The sequence below is a fragment of the Gastrolobium bilobum genome, unplaced genomic scaffold, assembly GCF_033153095.1.
Source record: "Gastrolobium bilobum isolate Gb01-03AN ecotype WA unplaced genomic scaffold, APGP_CSIRO_Gbil_v1 utg1479, whole genome shotgun sequence".
NCBI lineage: Eukaryota > Viridiplantae > Streptophyta > Magnoliopsida > Fabales > Fabaceae > Gastrolobium > Gastrolobium bilobum.
In genome coordinates this window covers 23,479-40,318 of record NW_026896211.1, presented here as the reverse complement: position 1 = coordinate 40,318, position 16,840 = coordinate 23,479, and the positions used below count along the sequence as shown (strand labels likewise).

General features: G+C 35.5%; 1 protein-coding gene across 2 annotated transcripts; it reads right to left on the bottom strand.

Annotated features, from left to right (window-relative positions):
* Window positions 1-5,462: 5,462 nt before the first annotated feature.
* On the bottom strand, window positions 5,463-16,154 carry LOC133298259 (phosphatidylinositol/phosphatidylcholine transfer protein SFH9). Of its 2 annotated transcripts, XM_061497524.1 has the most exons (16): window positions 16,050-16,154; window positions 15,218-15,262; window positions 14,810-15,110; window positions 14,272-14,371; window positions 13,765-14,031; window positions 13,594-13,671; window positions 10,843-10,944; window positions 10,712-10,761; window positions 10,520-10,619; window positions 10,334-10,420; window positions 10,137-10,229; window positions 9,176-9,266; window positions 8,263-8,645; window positions 8,088-8,162; window positions 5,827-5,979; window positions 5,463-5,719 (listed from the first exon to the last, which is right to left on the bottom strand). In XM_061497524.1, the coding sequence occupies exons 2-15, from the start codon at window positions 15,222-15,224 to the stop codon at window positions 5,926-5,928; spliced, it is 1,788 nt and encodes a 595-aa protein (XP_061353508.1). In that variant the 5' UTR covers window positions 15,225-15,262; window positions 16,050-16,154; the 3' UTR covers window positions 5,463-5,719; window positions 5,827-5,925. The 2 variants fall into 2 exon arrangements, with proteins under 2 accessions (XP_061353508.1, XP_061353507.1); XM_061497523.1 differs by lacking the exons at window positions 15,218-15,262; window positions 16,050-16,154 and having other exon boundaries at window positions 14,810-15,120.
* Window positions 16,155-16,840: the final 686 nt, after the last annotated feature.

Below are 16,840 nucleotides of genomic sequence, written 5' to 3'. Positions count from 1 at the left end.
AATCTAAATTTCTTCGAAAGTTTCGAATGAAACATTTCCCTCAAAACAATTTCCGTTGAAATTTTCCTCAGAACACATTCCTATCGAAATTTTGAACGAAAAACATTCCGTCAAATTTTTTGACGAAATTCTTGTTTTGTTTTAAACATTTGATGCAGGAAATCATTTTCGTCAGAACATTTGATGGAAACTAAATTTCGATATAAAATTTATTTTTGTAAAAATTTTCATTAGAGAAAAAATTTCGTCGCTTTTCAACAAAAAGTATTCTGACGAAAAAATAATTTTGTGACGAAATTTTCGTCGTTTGCAACATAGAAATTTTGACGAAATTTTGTGACGAAACCAAGTCAAAAACGGGTTAGGTCGGATTTTACCCACTTCAGAAACCAAGTCAGACCCACTTCAAAAACCAAGTCAGGTCAGATCCGATCCGGTTCTGAACTAGTCCAAAATAATTCAAACCAAGTCAGACCTGACTTGGATCAAATTAAAGCGGGTTGGGTCAAAATACCTTACCTATAAAATCCAAGTTGGATCGAGTCGGCACAAAAACCTGACCCGACCTGACCCATGCACACCCCTATTGGTTATGAATGTTGTTAGACATAATGGCACGGAGCCAATTTATGCATGAGCCTATGGATGAGTATTTGATCCTTGATGGATATCTGAGATTTCTGAAATTATGGATTATATGAATTGTTTATCAGGGAACCTTGAGCATGGGATTTCTAAATCGCCATTTGTCTGATTTACCGTTGTTACGCTGTCCGATTTTAGTTTCCATCACATGAAAAATTAATTAGAAGAAAGTTATGAAATGCTATATATCTTGTGAAGTGGATTAAAGAAAGAAAAAAGTTAGCTCGTATTTTCGTAAGCTAATGTAAGATTATAAGTCAAATCTTCCGCTGATGCATGTTTTAGTATCATGTGTATGTTAATTGCACCAGCTTGAGACGAGGATGTTACAGTCTCCTCTTTACAGATCTGGGTTTTCTCTTCAGTCAAACATCATTTGGATTTGCATTTGTGTGATTCTCACCTCAACATTATGGCGAGTTCAAATTGTGTATCTTCGGAATTTATTTCTATTCGCCGTGATGAGATGGAGCAGATTCGAATTATGCTCGATTCTCTGAGTAAGCCATCTAGTACTAGTACTTTGGATATGACTAGTATGAGCTCCACTACTCATTCTTTTCTTCTTGTACTGATTTTAAACATTCTTGGATTATCAATTCTGGTGTTACTGATCATATGACTTGTTGTGCTGACTCTTTTCTTTCTTATAACCCTACTGTTGGCACCCATACAATTGTCGTAGCTGATGGCTCACACACATCAGTTGTGGGTTCCGGTAACATATATTTACAGCCTTCCTTACATCTCCAAAATGTTCTTTATGTTCCCAAACTCTCCACTAATCTTCTTTCTATCCATAAATTTATAAAGATTTGAATTGCACTATAACTTTCTTCCCTACTCACTGTGTTTTTCAGGATCTCGCCACAGAGAAGACGATGGGGGTGCTAAGGAGCAAGGTGGGATACACTATCTAGTGCCAGAATCTTCTGCAAAGTATGCTAAGGATCACACCTTATTGACTCAGTCTCAGTCTATTGCCGACTCTTTGATTTGGCTCCATCAAAAACGTTTGGGGCATCCTCCATTTCGTTTGCTTAAGTCTTTATTTCAATCATTATTTTCGTCTAAGTCTGTTGAGAGTTTTCATTGTGATGTTTGTGAGTTTGCTAAACACCATCGTGTCTCTTTTCCTTCTAGTACCATTAAAAGTGTTGAACCTTTTGATCTTGTTCATTCTGATGTTTGGGGTCCTTCTAAAGTTCCTCATGCTTCTGGTAATAAATGGTTTGTTTGTTTCATTGATGATTGCACTCGTGTAACCTGAGTTTATTTAATGCATGAAAAATCTGAGGTACCACAGTTATTCTTTCGATTTTATAAAGATTGAGACCCAATTTGGTAAAAGAAGTAAAAAACTAAGGTCCGACAATAATACCGAATATGTCAATCAGCATCTTTCCAAATTCATCCAAGATCAGGACATGATTCATGAACTTACTTATGTGGACACCCCTCAACAAAATGGAGTTGCTGAGAGGAAGAACCGTCATCTTCTTGAAGTTACTTGTGCCTTACTTTTTCAAAATCATGTACCCAAGTGCTACTGGGGATATGCCATTCTTACTGCAGCTTTCTTAATCAACTGCTTGCCCACTCGGGTCCTTGACAATGTAAGTCCTATTCACTCAATAACTTCATTATTTCCCTCTGTTCCCTCTATACAGAGTCTTCAGCCACGAGTGTTTGGGTGTGTTGTCTTTGTCCACGTTCATAAACATCTTTGTAATAAGTTGGATCCTAAGGCTCTCAAATGTATCTTCCTTGGTTATGCCCCTGATAAGAAAGGCTACAAGTGTTATCATCCTGCTAGTCGAAAACTCTTTGTCTCAATGGATGTCACATTTCATGAATCTGAGTCCTTTTTCCCAAATCCTCATCTTCAGGTGGAGAGCAGTTCTTCAGTAAATTCATCACATTCTATCTTTGGGTCTGGACCTTCCATGTCTTCTCTTACACATCTTCATCTTGTTTCTAATTCTTTTGTGTTTGACCATCTGATACACCAGATTTATGGAGGATTGTGACACCTGAGTTGGTATATCACAGGAGAAAGCAACCCACATTGCTTCACCGACAACCTCAACCGTCTGAACCACTAGTAAGTCCTGAATCTCTTATTTTTTATCCTAATATTATTACTTCTCATGTTTCTGAACCTAATATGTCGCCTCTAATGATTTGCATGTTACTTCTGATAGCTTACCCAGTACCTTTGATGACTTACCTATTGCCCTAAGAAAAGGGAAAAGATCTTGTACCCAACACCCTATCTCTCATTTTGTATCTTCTACTAACCTTTATTTGCAGTACAAAAGCTTTATTTCAACACTAGATTCTATCTCAATCCCAAAATCAGTATATGAAGCATTAAAAGATGAGAATTGGGCTCGAGCCATGCAATATGAGATGAATGCCTTGGAGAAAAATAAAACATGGGAGGTTATTGATAGACCTGATGGAAAGAAAGTAGTAGGGTGTAGATGGGTTTATGCCTTGAAATATAATTCTGATGGTACTCTTAAGAGATATAAGGCTCAATTAGTTGCCAAGGGTTACACTCAAACATATGGCATTGATTATGAAGAAACTTTTGCTCCAGTTGCAAAGATGAATACTGTGAGAGCTTTGTTGTCCCTTGCTGCCCATTACAACTGGATATGAATCAATTTGATGTGAAGAATGTTTTCCTTAACAGTGAGTTAGAAGAAGAAGTCTACATGGAAATCCCATTTGGCTTTGGCTCTATGGGTGGAGAAAATAAAGTTTGCAGGTTAAAAAAGGCCTTGTATGGATTGAAACAGTCTCCCCATACCTGGTTTGGGAGATTTACTAAGGTTATGCTGGCCTTAGGATATAAACAGAGTCAAGGAGATTACACACTATTCTTCAAGCACTCCCAAGATGTGAAGCTAATTGTACTCCTTGTATATGTTGATGATATTATTATAACATGTGATGATATTAGGGATAAACATTTTCTAGAAACACGACTAGCCTCTGAGTTTGAAATTAAAGATCTTGGGAGATTGAAATATTTCCTAGGGATAGAGATAGTTCATTCAAAGAAGGAATTTTTATCAGCCAGAAGAAATATGTCCTTGATCTTCTTAAAGAAGCGGGAAAATTGGGTAAACCCTCTAGTACTCCTATTGAGCAGAATCACAAGATGGGTTATGAAGAAGCGGGTCTTCTAGTTGATAAAGGACAATATAAATAGTTAGTTGGGAGACTGATATATTTGGCTCATACTAGACCAAACCTTGTTTATGCTGTCAGTATTGTAAGTCAGTTCATGCATAATCCAAAAGAAAAACTAATGCAGGCAGTGAGAGAATTCTTCAGTATCTTAAAGCCACTTTGGTAAAGGACTATTGTTCCAGCGTAATGGCAATCTCTCTTTAGAAGTTTATATCGATGCTGATTACACTGGATCTGTAATTGATCGTCGATCTACCACGGGTTATTGTATGTTTCTTTGTGGTAACCTAGTGACATGGAGGGGTAAAAAGCATGATGTGGTTGCCAGATCGAGTGTTGAGGCTGAATTTCAAGCTATGGCGCAAGGCGTTTGCGAATTATTGTGGTTGAGAATTATACTTGGTGATCTTAAAATAAGATGTGAAGGACTTATGAAACTGTTTTGTGATAATAAGTCTGCCATTTGTATAGCTCATAATCTAGTTCAACATGATCGGACTAAGCACATTGAGGTCGACCGCCATTTTATCAAAGATAAGCTTGAGAAGGGTTGATCACCACTCCATACATCCCTTCTGGACGTCAATTAGCTGATATTCTAACAAAGGGACTTCCCTCAGAAAGGTTTCAAGAGCTTACTAGCTTCAACTTGAGGGGGAATGCTGTAAATAAGTGTATTTGCTTATTTCTTTATTTATTTATTTCCATTCTAGAATCTTCTTTGGGCTTAGCCCATTAGGTTATTTAGTCTCTTTAAATAGAGAGCAATTGTAAAGATGTGATACAAAATTTTATGAATAAGATTATCTCTTTTTCAACTACATTGAATATACTTATTATTAAACTATTATGGGTTAAGAGATAGGTCTGTATCTTTCAAGGGGTGAAGTACATTTATATGCGGGTGTTCCAAGAATCAATGATATAAACCAAAACTCAAGGAAAATCATCGGAACTGCTATGGCAAAGATGGTTGCGAGAGGTAATGTATGTAGGTTATGGTAAATCTAAAATTCAACAGAATAACAACTCATAAAAATATTACATACCAAGTGCCTCCTTTGTTGGAGAAGATGGGTTTTTAGAGGGTATTCCTCAATGATGATAAGAGAGAAAAAATGCGACCCAAAACAGTTAACCCTTGCACCCATTATTGCAGTGAGACGTTGTCTCACCACCGTGGATGTACGATGGTAAGCTGTGCATGAAGAAAAAGATTCTCTATGATGAAGATTATGTGCTCACCTAAGGGATATGAACTAGTAGGACCTTTGATGGGCCTTTAGTTGTCCGGCCCAGCATATGGGCCTGTCCAGGCCAGAACAATTGAACTATTTGGTTCCACCGAAAATCATGACCCACTCTTCAGTCTGAATCTCTAGTTGATTCAACCAGTTTTGAAAAAAATAGCTTTCATAAGAAGGGAACAAACACTAGCAAACGGAAAGACATAGATTGGTTCACTAATATGTTGACCTGATAAAGTCGAACAAAGTAATTTCTCGAAGAAGCATTTCTCTAAAAACTAGAGTGATAAAATATAAAATTTATAATTCCATGGGAAAGCATATCCTCCAGTAAAATCAAAATTTACTGCTAAGCATTCCGTATCTCTTACAATATGTCACAGAAAATGTTCCCCGTTGTGCACAAATGCTACTGGTATTAAAATAAATACATCTGATTGTGAATAGCATATTTTGTATCTGTATACACTGTACAGAAAAGCCAATAAGAAAAATAATGTGTTAACACACTCAGTTATATCTACTGAAAAGGAAGAACTCGGAGTCCATGACCTTCATATAAAAACTTCTTGCTGCATTGTATAGATTGGGTGTATCTACTCCCCACCACCGATTCCTCAAACCTGAAAAGAAAAGGTCATTACATGATACCACTGATTCTTTCAGGGAGTGTGTGAGTGAGTGACAGACTACAAAATTGTGTTGATATAAAATATAGAAGGAAAGTCACCTATAAAAGTATTTCCTGTATGTCTTGTAGTAATTCAACTGTAGAGTATCAAAAACAATGGACTAGCAATCTTTGCAAAGTGCTGCTGAAAAGGGGTACTCATCTTCCTGGAGCATAACATTTACTATTTTTTGGCCAACATGAGTTTGTCCCCTGTATTTTATGAAGTAATCATTATCAGTATATACAAACAATCAATTGAAGTTCTTAGTTGGAAAAAAATATCACAAAAAGCCTATTAATGACTATATCTTTTGAGAATAATATATTAGACAATAACAAGGGATATAGGCAATATACTCAATCTGGAAACACCTTTCTAAACAATCAAGGGGTAATTAATATATCGGAATGTAACCAGCTTTGTACAAATGTGCATAATTCAACTATGTGTTGGTTTTTCTCCTTGCTTAAGAGTAAAATTTCCATATAAGTAAACTTATCACTTGTCAAACAGTCTGTTTGGAACTGGATTGAGATCATATGAAGCAGAACAAGAAACAATGGATATTGGATTAACATTCCTGCCATCTGTGATCTTATATGATGTTTACAGCAGAAAAGATGAAAACGAAACCATAGCAGGCTTTTTAAGAGGCATGTTCTCTCCCCCTATGAACTTCCCAGATAATTCTTTCCTACCCCTAAGCTCTTTCTTTTATCCTTTCTGATACACTCTTTTCCCTCCTAAGCTTAGTCACACCCATTCCTTGCCTAAAGCTCTAATCCTAGCTCTTCCAAGTGTACCTACCATCACTCCCAGGTCAGACTGCAAAGCCCTATATATAGTTTTAATCCTCAAAACCCTATGTTTTAGCAAACTAGGATATCTTTTATCCACATGCCAAAAAAATTTCTTTATCCAAATTTTTATTATTTAAAAATATAAAAAATGTATAAATTTAAATATTTATAAATATAAAATAATATTGAATATAATATAATGATAAAAATATAATATACATATAGAATTTTATAGAATACATATTTTAACAATTCAATAAAAAAAAATTGCTTATTTTAATTGTTATTCTGAACTATTTTAAGTAAAAGATATTTCTTTCTCTATTTAAAATTATATTTCCTTCATTATTATATGATATTTGCAATAAAATTAACTTTAAAGTTAAAATATATATAAATCCAATACTTAAAAATGAACTTATATCAAAATTTAAATAATTTAAGAGAAATTAAAATAGGAATTTACATTGTCCGAGTCATCCAAATTTTGGAATGTTAAAAAAAATATAATTTTCCTAATTATTAAGAATTAATATTGTTGAGTTAAATAAAACTCTATGCTTGATCAACCGGACATGGAAGATGATTATGTTTATTCAGAACCTCCTCCTGGTCTACTCTTGTATGTGCTTCCGGACTTCTCAGCCACTCCTCACCCTAGGGGTGGCCGTTAGTGTCTTGTCTTTCTCCTTTGTTTTTGCTTTTCTTCATGAATCAAAAAAACAAAAAATATTGCATGCAAGGATAAGTCCTATGAGAATGCATCATCTCATATCTAATTTTAATATAATCATATCATGTGATGAATTTCACATGCTCAATAACATATCAATCATCACAATTTTGTTGACAAAATTTACAAAACGAAAAAGAAAAAATATTCAAATTAATTACTAAGTGTTGATCATTAATTGCTGACCGTTGTTACAACAGAAAAGTTGATAGGGCTATACAAAGTCTTGTTTAACTAACTTTTACTAAAAAATATACTCAAAAGTTTACTGAATGGTAAAAATCTTCACTGTAATTATTACTCAATAATAAATATTATTATTCCATGATATCATAAGAAATGAGCACTTTAATATTTTTGATAGAATGTTCAGCATTATTGAGATAATAATTAAAATTTTGCTTGCATTTCAATTGTATATTTGTCAGCAAATATTAATTCACTAAGAAAATTAAATTATGAAAAGTCCGTATTTCGAATAAAATATTTTATGAAAGTGATAAATACTTATTTATTAAAATAATTTTAAATGCATTGAATCCAATAAAAGAAATGAATTTTATTAAAATTATAACTTTGGATGGCTCACAAATTGACCTTAACCCATAGGACTTTTGGGTCGTGCAGGCCTCTATTGTTGTGAGCCTTTTGACCCTAACCCATATGAGCTAGGGCTTAACATTTTGACAGCTCTAAGTGTACCCTTTGGTGATAGGTGGTTTCCTAACAATGATGTTGATCTTGACATTTCTCAAACTGAAAGTGAGGAGTAAAAGCAACTTACATCAAATCTGCTCTCCTTTAAGCTTTCCAGTGACTCAGCAAGCTCAACTTGCTTTGATGCAGTTGCAAGCAGTGCCTAAAATGAAGCAGGGAACTCAATCAACTCAAGTAAAGTTAATTCTCTAAGTAATATGTCCTTCAAAGTAACCAATTTTATGGTAGGAGACTGGCACTACCTTCTTTGTCTTTTGCAAGTCATATTCAATAGATTTTATACGACTCAATGACTCTTGAAGAATATCCTCTTTCTCCGGAGGAATTGTTCTTGGTTTATTGGCCATCTCAGTTACTACTGCCTCTAAATTCCGCAACCTCTGCCAAAGTGGCTCTTTTATTGCTGGAGTGCTTAATTGTTCCGGAGAACTAGTTTCCACTAACTGGGTTTTCTGATGGCTTCCTCGTTGTTTGTCTGCAAGACGATCCACAAAAAATTTCCCCAAGGATGCAAATACTACATATATACAAGCTAACACTTTGACTATGATTTGATCCCAAATACTTGTGATACAGGGAATTAGCTTCTTCCGTGATCTTCTCGGATAATTGTTGCTTGAATCACCTATCAGATGCACCATTTTAAAAGAAAGTACAATTAGTGCAGGATAAGGAATTCTCCTAACTGGAAAAGGAAACAAAACAATGAGTCAAACTGGCCCAAACAAGTAATAAAGCCGTCTGATACACCATGTCAGCAATAAATAATAATATGTTACAGAGCATACACATTGAAATTTCAATCAAAAGTCTCAGGTACTGAAAGAAAAACAAAGCATTAAATATCCATACTGTTCTGAAAACATGGATGGCCTTAGGAGCTTCCATCCCATCCTGGCTAAGTCCAAGAAGGGCATATGTGTCACATGACTTGGTTAAGTCTGGACCAAGTGAAATAATTTTCCTATTAAATTAAAACTACATCAAAATTCTCCTGGCTCAAGTCATGCATGTAAACCAAATTTATCTCGGGTTATGTTGCAAGTTCTATTATCATCTGATAAATATCAATAAATACAATAAAACACAGACCAACCCATAATTAGCAAAAGACATGCTAATAATTAGCAAAAGACATGCTAAGGGATCACATACTTGTTGAATCAACATCCCCAACTTCTCTGACAGCATTGACTGGGTCTGGCTCAACTAGGTTGCAGATAGGTGCACGGTCTCTTATCCATTTCTGAAATATAGTTACATATCATACATGAGTTGCAGATAACCTATAGTTTAGACAAAAGTTCCAAGATAAAGTACTATATTCACACAAAAATATATATAGACCAGTTCCTGAAATTTGTCTTTTAATCATCAATTAAAATATTACAGATTATCGACTTACAATTTTATTCCAAATCTTTTTCCTTCTTTTTTGTTAGGTTTAATTATATCCTCTAATTCTAAATTTGGCATCTAGGTTATTGCATACCCATATTTCCATCAATCTAAATGTCAGACTTAGCTGGTGTGGGAACCCAAGAAGCTGGCTCACTAACCATCAAATTTATTCAGAGGAATTCAAAATAAAAAGTAACCAATTAAGTGTTAAAGGTTATATAGATTTCCAATTTCATTAAAGATATTTTTCTTTTGGTTTAATTTATTCTCAAATTTTTTATTTTCGCACCAAAAGTATCCCTACCCATATTTCAGTTAGCCCAAATGCCAGGCTTAGCTGGTTTGGAACCAACAAAAGTGTTTCACTAACCATCAACTTTACCCAGAGAATCTCAAGATAAAAAAAAAAGACGACGCAGATCCTCAATGGTCAAAGGGAAAGAAAACTAGTCTGTTTGTTGAATTTACCAGAAATCTGTAGGTTTGGACAATTAAACCATTAAACTTCACATGTTGATATCAAAACAAAATAGTATTTAGACAAACTCAACCAATGACCAAGCACATATGTTCATAGTAGAGTCCACAGCCCCCTTCCATCCCCTACTTCATTCCCTAAATCTCATACCTTCGGACTACAGTTTCAACTCTAATATATAAAATGTATAAGAAAGATTAAAAAACCAAAAATAAGGAAAATAGAAAGACCGCTCACTTTCTCACTAGAAGTAACTGATTGCACGAAGGCTGAAGGACTCAATCTTGCTTCTGATGCTGATCCAGTTTCAGATATTTCAGTGCTTCTAACCTGTGAAGAAAAAGTTATAGTAAAGCTTTACATCATGCAAAAGAGTATGAATAAGATTTGTGAATTGTACAGCAAAATTACTGCACTGGCAATTAATGAGTGACCTTGCTGGCATATGACTTGACATCTAATTTATCAGCAGAAGAACTTCCAAATTTTGTTAGCTTCATTGCTTCTCTAGAATATAACAACTGTAAACAGAACAAGGGAGCATTAGCTGTCGAATTGAGCAATAATTCTTAAATGTGAGTTGATACACTGCAGGAGCCATAATCCTAATAATACCATACTTTCATAATGTCAGGATCGCTCCAAGGTCCCTTGTTAGATCTAAGACATCCTCCATTATTTGGGCATGAACAACTTCCGCCCAGGAAATCCGGAAGTTGACTGTTCAAAAAAATAATAATAATCATATAATATTCATTATCAGAGAGATAGAAGCACTTAATTAACTGAGACAGTACAAACACAATACAAACCTTGAGTCTATAACCTCTAACAATCTGCTCTGGTACTTGTTGCCTAAAACCTGTAAATTCAGCAAGAATCATTTAAACTATGCTCATTCCTTTCTAAAGTCAAAGCACATAAAAATAATATACTTATAGACCTGTATTTTGGCTGTGGTCCTTGGATCAAGAAAACCTTTTGCTGTACTCCATAGTAGCTTGAACCCACTACCAGCATTAATAATGAACATCTGGTTTAATGTCTGAAAAAAAATGAGCACATTCAAAACAATGACTGTACACCCAAATTACCTGAGGCAACTTTTGTTTTGTGGTAAGGGTACAGTACACAGTAAGATTTAAATATTAGTATGCAGTATGTTACGGATAGGCATCATGGGTTCATTAACCACAATTGCAGTTTGTATCCCTGATTCAGGTTCCTTTCCTACATGTGTGTACTAGAGTAACAACTGTTAGTGCACAGCTATCCCCAGCTATTGAGCCTAGAATAACTTGTTAGTTGTTACTCTAGCTGTTAGACAACTGTTAGAGTTGTTACGGGTTCAGTTATGCAGTTATGCCCATCTGGCATTCAGTTATGGTTATGTCCTATGTAGTACCGACGCGACACGCGATACGTGACACGACACAACACTCTAACACGTCAATCCTAAAAAAATTTGGATTTCGACACGTTGGAACACGTTTTAATATTAAATAATATTTTTAATTTATATAGTGTAACCAATGGCAACAACAGCAAAAAAAAAAATTCACTGACACCTAATACTAAGAATCGTAGCAACATTCTTCTCAAAAGGCAAAAACATAAACTAAAAGAAAAGGAATCAAATCTAAAATTATTTACTGAATACATTGCAAAATAAAAGAACATCAAGAACACAATCAAACGTTATAAAGGTGGAAGCTTTAATAAAAAAAACAGGAACTGGGATGAGAGAGAGAGAGAGATCAAAGAGAAGGAGACATAGCAAGGGCGTAACAGGAATGACAACAATGGTGCTGAGATGATCTATTATCTACCTAAGAGGGAAAAAAGGGGGAAAAATTGATATGATCAGGTGGAAACTTTATTAATATATTTTAATTTTTTTAAAAAAATAATATTTTTATAAAAATGCCATTTGACCGTGTTGGAACATGTTGGCCATGGTCAAATTCGCGTGTCGAAATGGTCAACGTGTCGGGAATGTTAACCGTGCGTCGGACACCGTGTCAGACATGACACTCCCTGTTTTTTGGAGTGTCCATGCTTCCTAGGTTATGTCAGCGTCACTAGCTTGTATCAGAAGTTTCTATCGTTCTATAAATAGTTCCTCTCTGTAACAGTGTATCTTAGTTTTTTACAATAATAACAGTTTCATTCAGAATCACTCTTCTCTCTGTCATTTCACTTTCTCTCCCTTTCCTTTGTTTTCACTCAGTTTCCTTTATGGTATCAGAGCCCTAATCTAGGGCCTGATACACAGCACTACGGCAGCACCACAAGACAATGAAGCAGTACTTCCAAATCTCCAGTTCCAGGTGGTTCTTCAACCACAAATCAACCCTCTGCATCTTCTTCCACTGTAAACCAGAGAAAATCTGCTCCAGTATTGTTCTCATATCCAATCAGTGCATTTAGATTATTGAAATTTTTTGCTGTGGAAGAAGCAAGTTGAGGCAGTGATTGAGGCACAACATATCCACCATTATGTGGTCAATCTGGAAATTCTGATGAGATTCCTCTCTGAAAGAGATAAAGATATGAACAGGGACAACGAAAATCACCAGAAGTGGGAGCAACAAGACCAAATGTTGTTTTCCTGGCTCCTCTCCTTTCTTTCTGAATCAGTTTTTCCAAGATTCATTGGATGTACACATTCTTGGCAAGTGTGGAATGAGATCCACAATTACTTTCACTCTCAATTGCGAGCCAAGTCTCGACAACTTCAAGCTGAGCTCAGAAGCATGAAAAAGGAGGCCAATCTAATTCTGAATATCTCTCACAAATCAAGCTGATGAGGATTTACTACTCTATGAGACTATGCGAATATTATTCTCGATGGTTTACTGGAGGATTACAGGGCATTCAACACCTCCATCAACAGCCGTGTGAAGTCGTGCACAATGGCAAAACTTGAGTCCTTACTCCTATTGCAAGAGGTGCAACTTGAAATGCACCGACAAGCCACTCTTTCAAAAGCACTTTCTGTAGCACACCATTATGCTGATGTCACCTCAAAGTTAAAAAACGCAATCTTCTGGAATACGAAATCCCCGTGTTATAATCCCCAAGAATACGAAATCAAAGAGGCGGTTCCTTGATTTAAGCATCACATCAATTATGATCCCCATAATCTATTTCAGAGTTCCGAGCACTCAACTCAATGGTTCTGATCAAATGTTGATGGGGAATGGGCAAGGTTTGCCAATTACAGCCATTGGTTCCACCAAATTTCACTCACCTTTCCATCCATACACTACTCTACACCTCAAAAATTTAAATTTGGTTCCCTCAATCACCTAGAATCTTGATAGTGTGAGTAAGTTTGCACAAGATGACTTTATATTTTGAGTTCATCCTTACTCTTGCTTTGTGAAATCTAAGGACTCTGATGAGGTTCTTATTCCCTTGGAGAAAATGGCCTCTACAGCTTCCATGGAGTTCATCTAGACTCCTGTCTCGTTCATTTCACTTTCTCTCCCTTCCTTTGGAAACAAACATAAGCTTGCTTACTTTTCTTTTTTTTGTATTTTTTAAGAATTCTCCATAAGAGATCACACAATTGAATTCCTAAGTTGAGATAGCCATTTTAAAGATCACTAAAGCAAAAGAAAACATGGAAGCCCATAAACTATGATTTGTTCACCAAGTTAAATTCAACTTCCTATAACATTTAAATTACCTCAGGGTAGTTATCACCATCCATTTTTTGCATGCGCATAACAAGATCATGTGCAATTTTGCTAAAGCTCACCCAATTCTGCAAAATATACAAAATAATAAGAAGCTTGCACTTCCATAGAATGTTATTTAGGCTATTCTGATATGAAGTTGTTGCAAACGTAGAATTTACCACGCCATGCACATCCAATATTGTTGTTGTTCTGTCTATGTGCCGCTTTGCTGCAATAGAACATGCTGGGAATTTCTCTTTGAACATTTTCTCAAATCCCTGAACATGATATTTTAAAAACCGATCTACTGTGGTGACACTCATCAACTTGGTCGGTTCAACTTTGCCGAGTCTTTCAATATAAACTGGTCGCCCCTCTTTGTCCACACCATGGTAACCATGAGGATAATAACGCTGAACCTCTTCATACTCATCATATATGAATTCCTACACATTAACACTGTTCCTTCAGCGATGGAGAGATTGAAATAATTTCAGATCATGCAAATAATATTGGGAAAATCTTCCAAAAGGAATACTGCACAGGATTTCTCCTTACTCTACTACATGTTTGGGTGGCTGTTTTGAGTTGAAAATTCAGCAAAGCTCACTCAATCTTTGTGCATAAATAGTAAAGAATAGCTTCTCTATTATGTAAGAGGAAAACAAACAACTACAAAACTTTACCTGATAAATAGAATCTACTCCAAACTCCTTCCTCCAATGGAGCATATCTGTCCACATCTGGACTGTTTTATCAATGTCAAACTTTCTGGCCTTCAGAAACCTGCAGCATGAAAACATCAGCAGCCTGTATTATACTGCACACCTAAAGATTTTTCTTTTGTAAAAAAAATTGTCTAGAAAAATAATCAAACAGGATTTCTTTAATTATCATTAGAAGTTCCTGGAAAAAAAAAAGTTATCAAACATCAAAGAATGGCAATCTGGATAAACAATTCGTATAATTAAACTGGTGGATTTAATTCATCTACACAATGGACAGTAATATTAATAACCCCCCCCCCCCCCCCTCTCCCCGTGCGGATTTTGTCTTTGAAGGAGGAAGAATAAACTGCACCCGTGGAAGAGGAATCAAGAGATATGAACAACATAAACAATGATATTTCCATTTATTTAACACATATAAAGTGATAAAACTGAGCTATGAAAAGAGAAACTGCATACTCAATAGAAAAGTAACTTCTGTTACACATTCATTTACCTCAACATTGTGTGATAATCATCATAGGAATCTGGAAGCAGATCTCTAGTAAGTAATGTCAGACGAAAAGAATTCACAGCTTCTTCCTCATTGGCATCACGGACATCTTCTATGAAAATTGAAGCAAATTGATAATCGGCTACACGCTTACTTCGCTTCCTGAGACTATAAGTGAGTTTCGTTGAAGCAGTCATTCCTTTCCTCCTAATAGATCTGGCTTGAGACTTCCGCCACTCATCCTCAGATGTTTCAGGCTCCAAACTTCTACCCCTCTCATCTTCTTCAACTAATACTTCTTCTCCTAAACCCATAGTCATCAATTGTCAAAACTACAATCCCAAAACACAAACAGAATAGCAAAGATATGTTCAACAAAATCAACATCTTAAGGCCAGACAAGAGTTGTACCTGGCATTCTATTCAAGACACAAGCAATCCGCACCTAGATGACCTCTGCACCAAGAAAAAAACAGTAACTACATTCAATAACAACATATGCAAATCAGAATCTAGAATACTCTCCAGTTAAGGTATAACACAAGTAATAACACTATTCAGCTGGATTAAATCCCTTACAGAACAAAACCCAGAAAAAACAGATCAATCAACATATTTAACTCTTGACACAACTAAGACTAACATTGCATTACACCATTACCTACATGACCCCTACATCACAGAAAAACTTAAAGTAAAATGTAAAACGACAATTGCAAACTCTTGGGAATCTATTAACGTTCCACAGTTAAGACTTACACTTGAAGAAATCCACAAAATTATCTATGAATTCATGTGTAACACAAGTAAATCATTCAGCTGGATTAGATCCCGAAAACTGTAGATCAATCAAAAAATTTAACCCATGATGCCAAAAAAAAAAAAAAAAATCAACATTTCACTTCCTATGTGATCTCCGCATCAAGAAGAGAATAGAAGAAAAAAAGGACCCACATTTGACAACAACGAATGCAAACTCGAGGAAATCTAGAATACCTAAAGAAGAAATCTAAAATCAAACACACAGAATCCACGTACACAATCACTAATAAAAATTGAAATCAAAACATCACAGCTGAGCTGATCAAAAGATCATGAAAGGAACAAAAACCCAAAAGTCGCAGATCAATGAACAAACTCATCCACCGACGATTGATGCCACAAGGGACAAAAAGAACAGCATTGCATTGATTCCTCAACCTGAGGTAAAACGGCGTCGCGTTAGACGCAATGATAAATATACCTGATGAGAGTGAAAGAGAGAGGGAACAAAAGCAAAATGGGTATCGCTTTCTGAGATCGAAATGGCGCCCCCTCTTCTTTGGAGTATCGAATTCCGTACGGAGTCGCAGACAGAGACACGTACAAAGAGAGAGAGAGAAAGAACGAAAGAACACCAACGTAGGAACCGAACCGTAGGAACAAACGATGAACAAACGAGAGAGAAAGAGAAAGATAGGCACGTCGCTATCAAAAACGTTAGAATTCGCGTGCAACGGCCGCTTCGGCTACGCGCTAACGGCGGCTGTTGGGTTCGTTGGTTGGTAACAATCTGGTTCCCGTTTAGCCGTTTGTTAACGGCTGGTGGAGGTCGGATCTGATACTCTTGACTCCACGTTAAGAGCGTTAGAACAAAAAAAAAAATTAAATGACCCTAATTTTCCTTTTTTAAATATCAATTCTAATTATTATTTTGAGATGAAAATGATTCTCTTAATATCTCCATAAATTTTACTCTAATCTCGAGTTGGAAGCGGATCAGCAATTAAAATTTAATGCAACGGACACTAAAATTTTATTTTTCACATTGTTTGTGCTTTTAGTTTTTTTATTTTGAAAATGAAATATATATGTCATAGTGTTTGGTTTTTAGATTTAATTATTTATTTTTTTAAAATTTCTTATTAGTTAAAATATTTAATAATTTAAGATCGGTAGAGTAATTAACTCTTAAACTATGTTAATTATTTATGTAAATAGATAAACTTAATAACTTGAAAGGAGAGATAATATGGTTATTTTATTTCATGGACA

What these genes read in the sequence shown, in the direction of transcription:
- LOC133298259 (XM_061497523.1), bottom strand. Translation starts at nt 15,120, where the DNA reads ATGGGTTTAGGAGAAGAAGTATTAGTTGAAGAAGATGAGAGGGGTAGA. An exon ending in GAGTAGATTCTATTTATCAG is followed by an intron (nt 14,032 to 14,271) that starts GTAAAGTTTTGT and finishes GTTAATGTGTAG; the next exon opens with GAATTCATATATGATGAGTA. An exon ending in TGGGGATGTTGATTCAACAA is followed by an intron (nt 8,646 to 9,175) that starts GTATGTGATCCC and finishes TGCATCTGATAG; the next exon opens with GTGATTCAAGCAACAATTAT.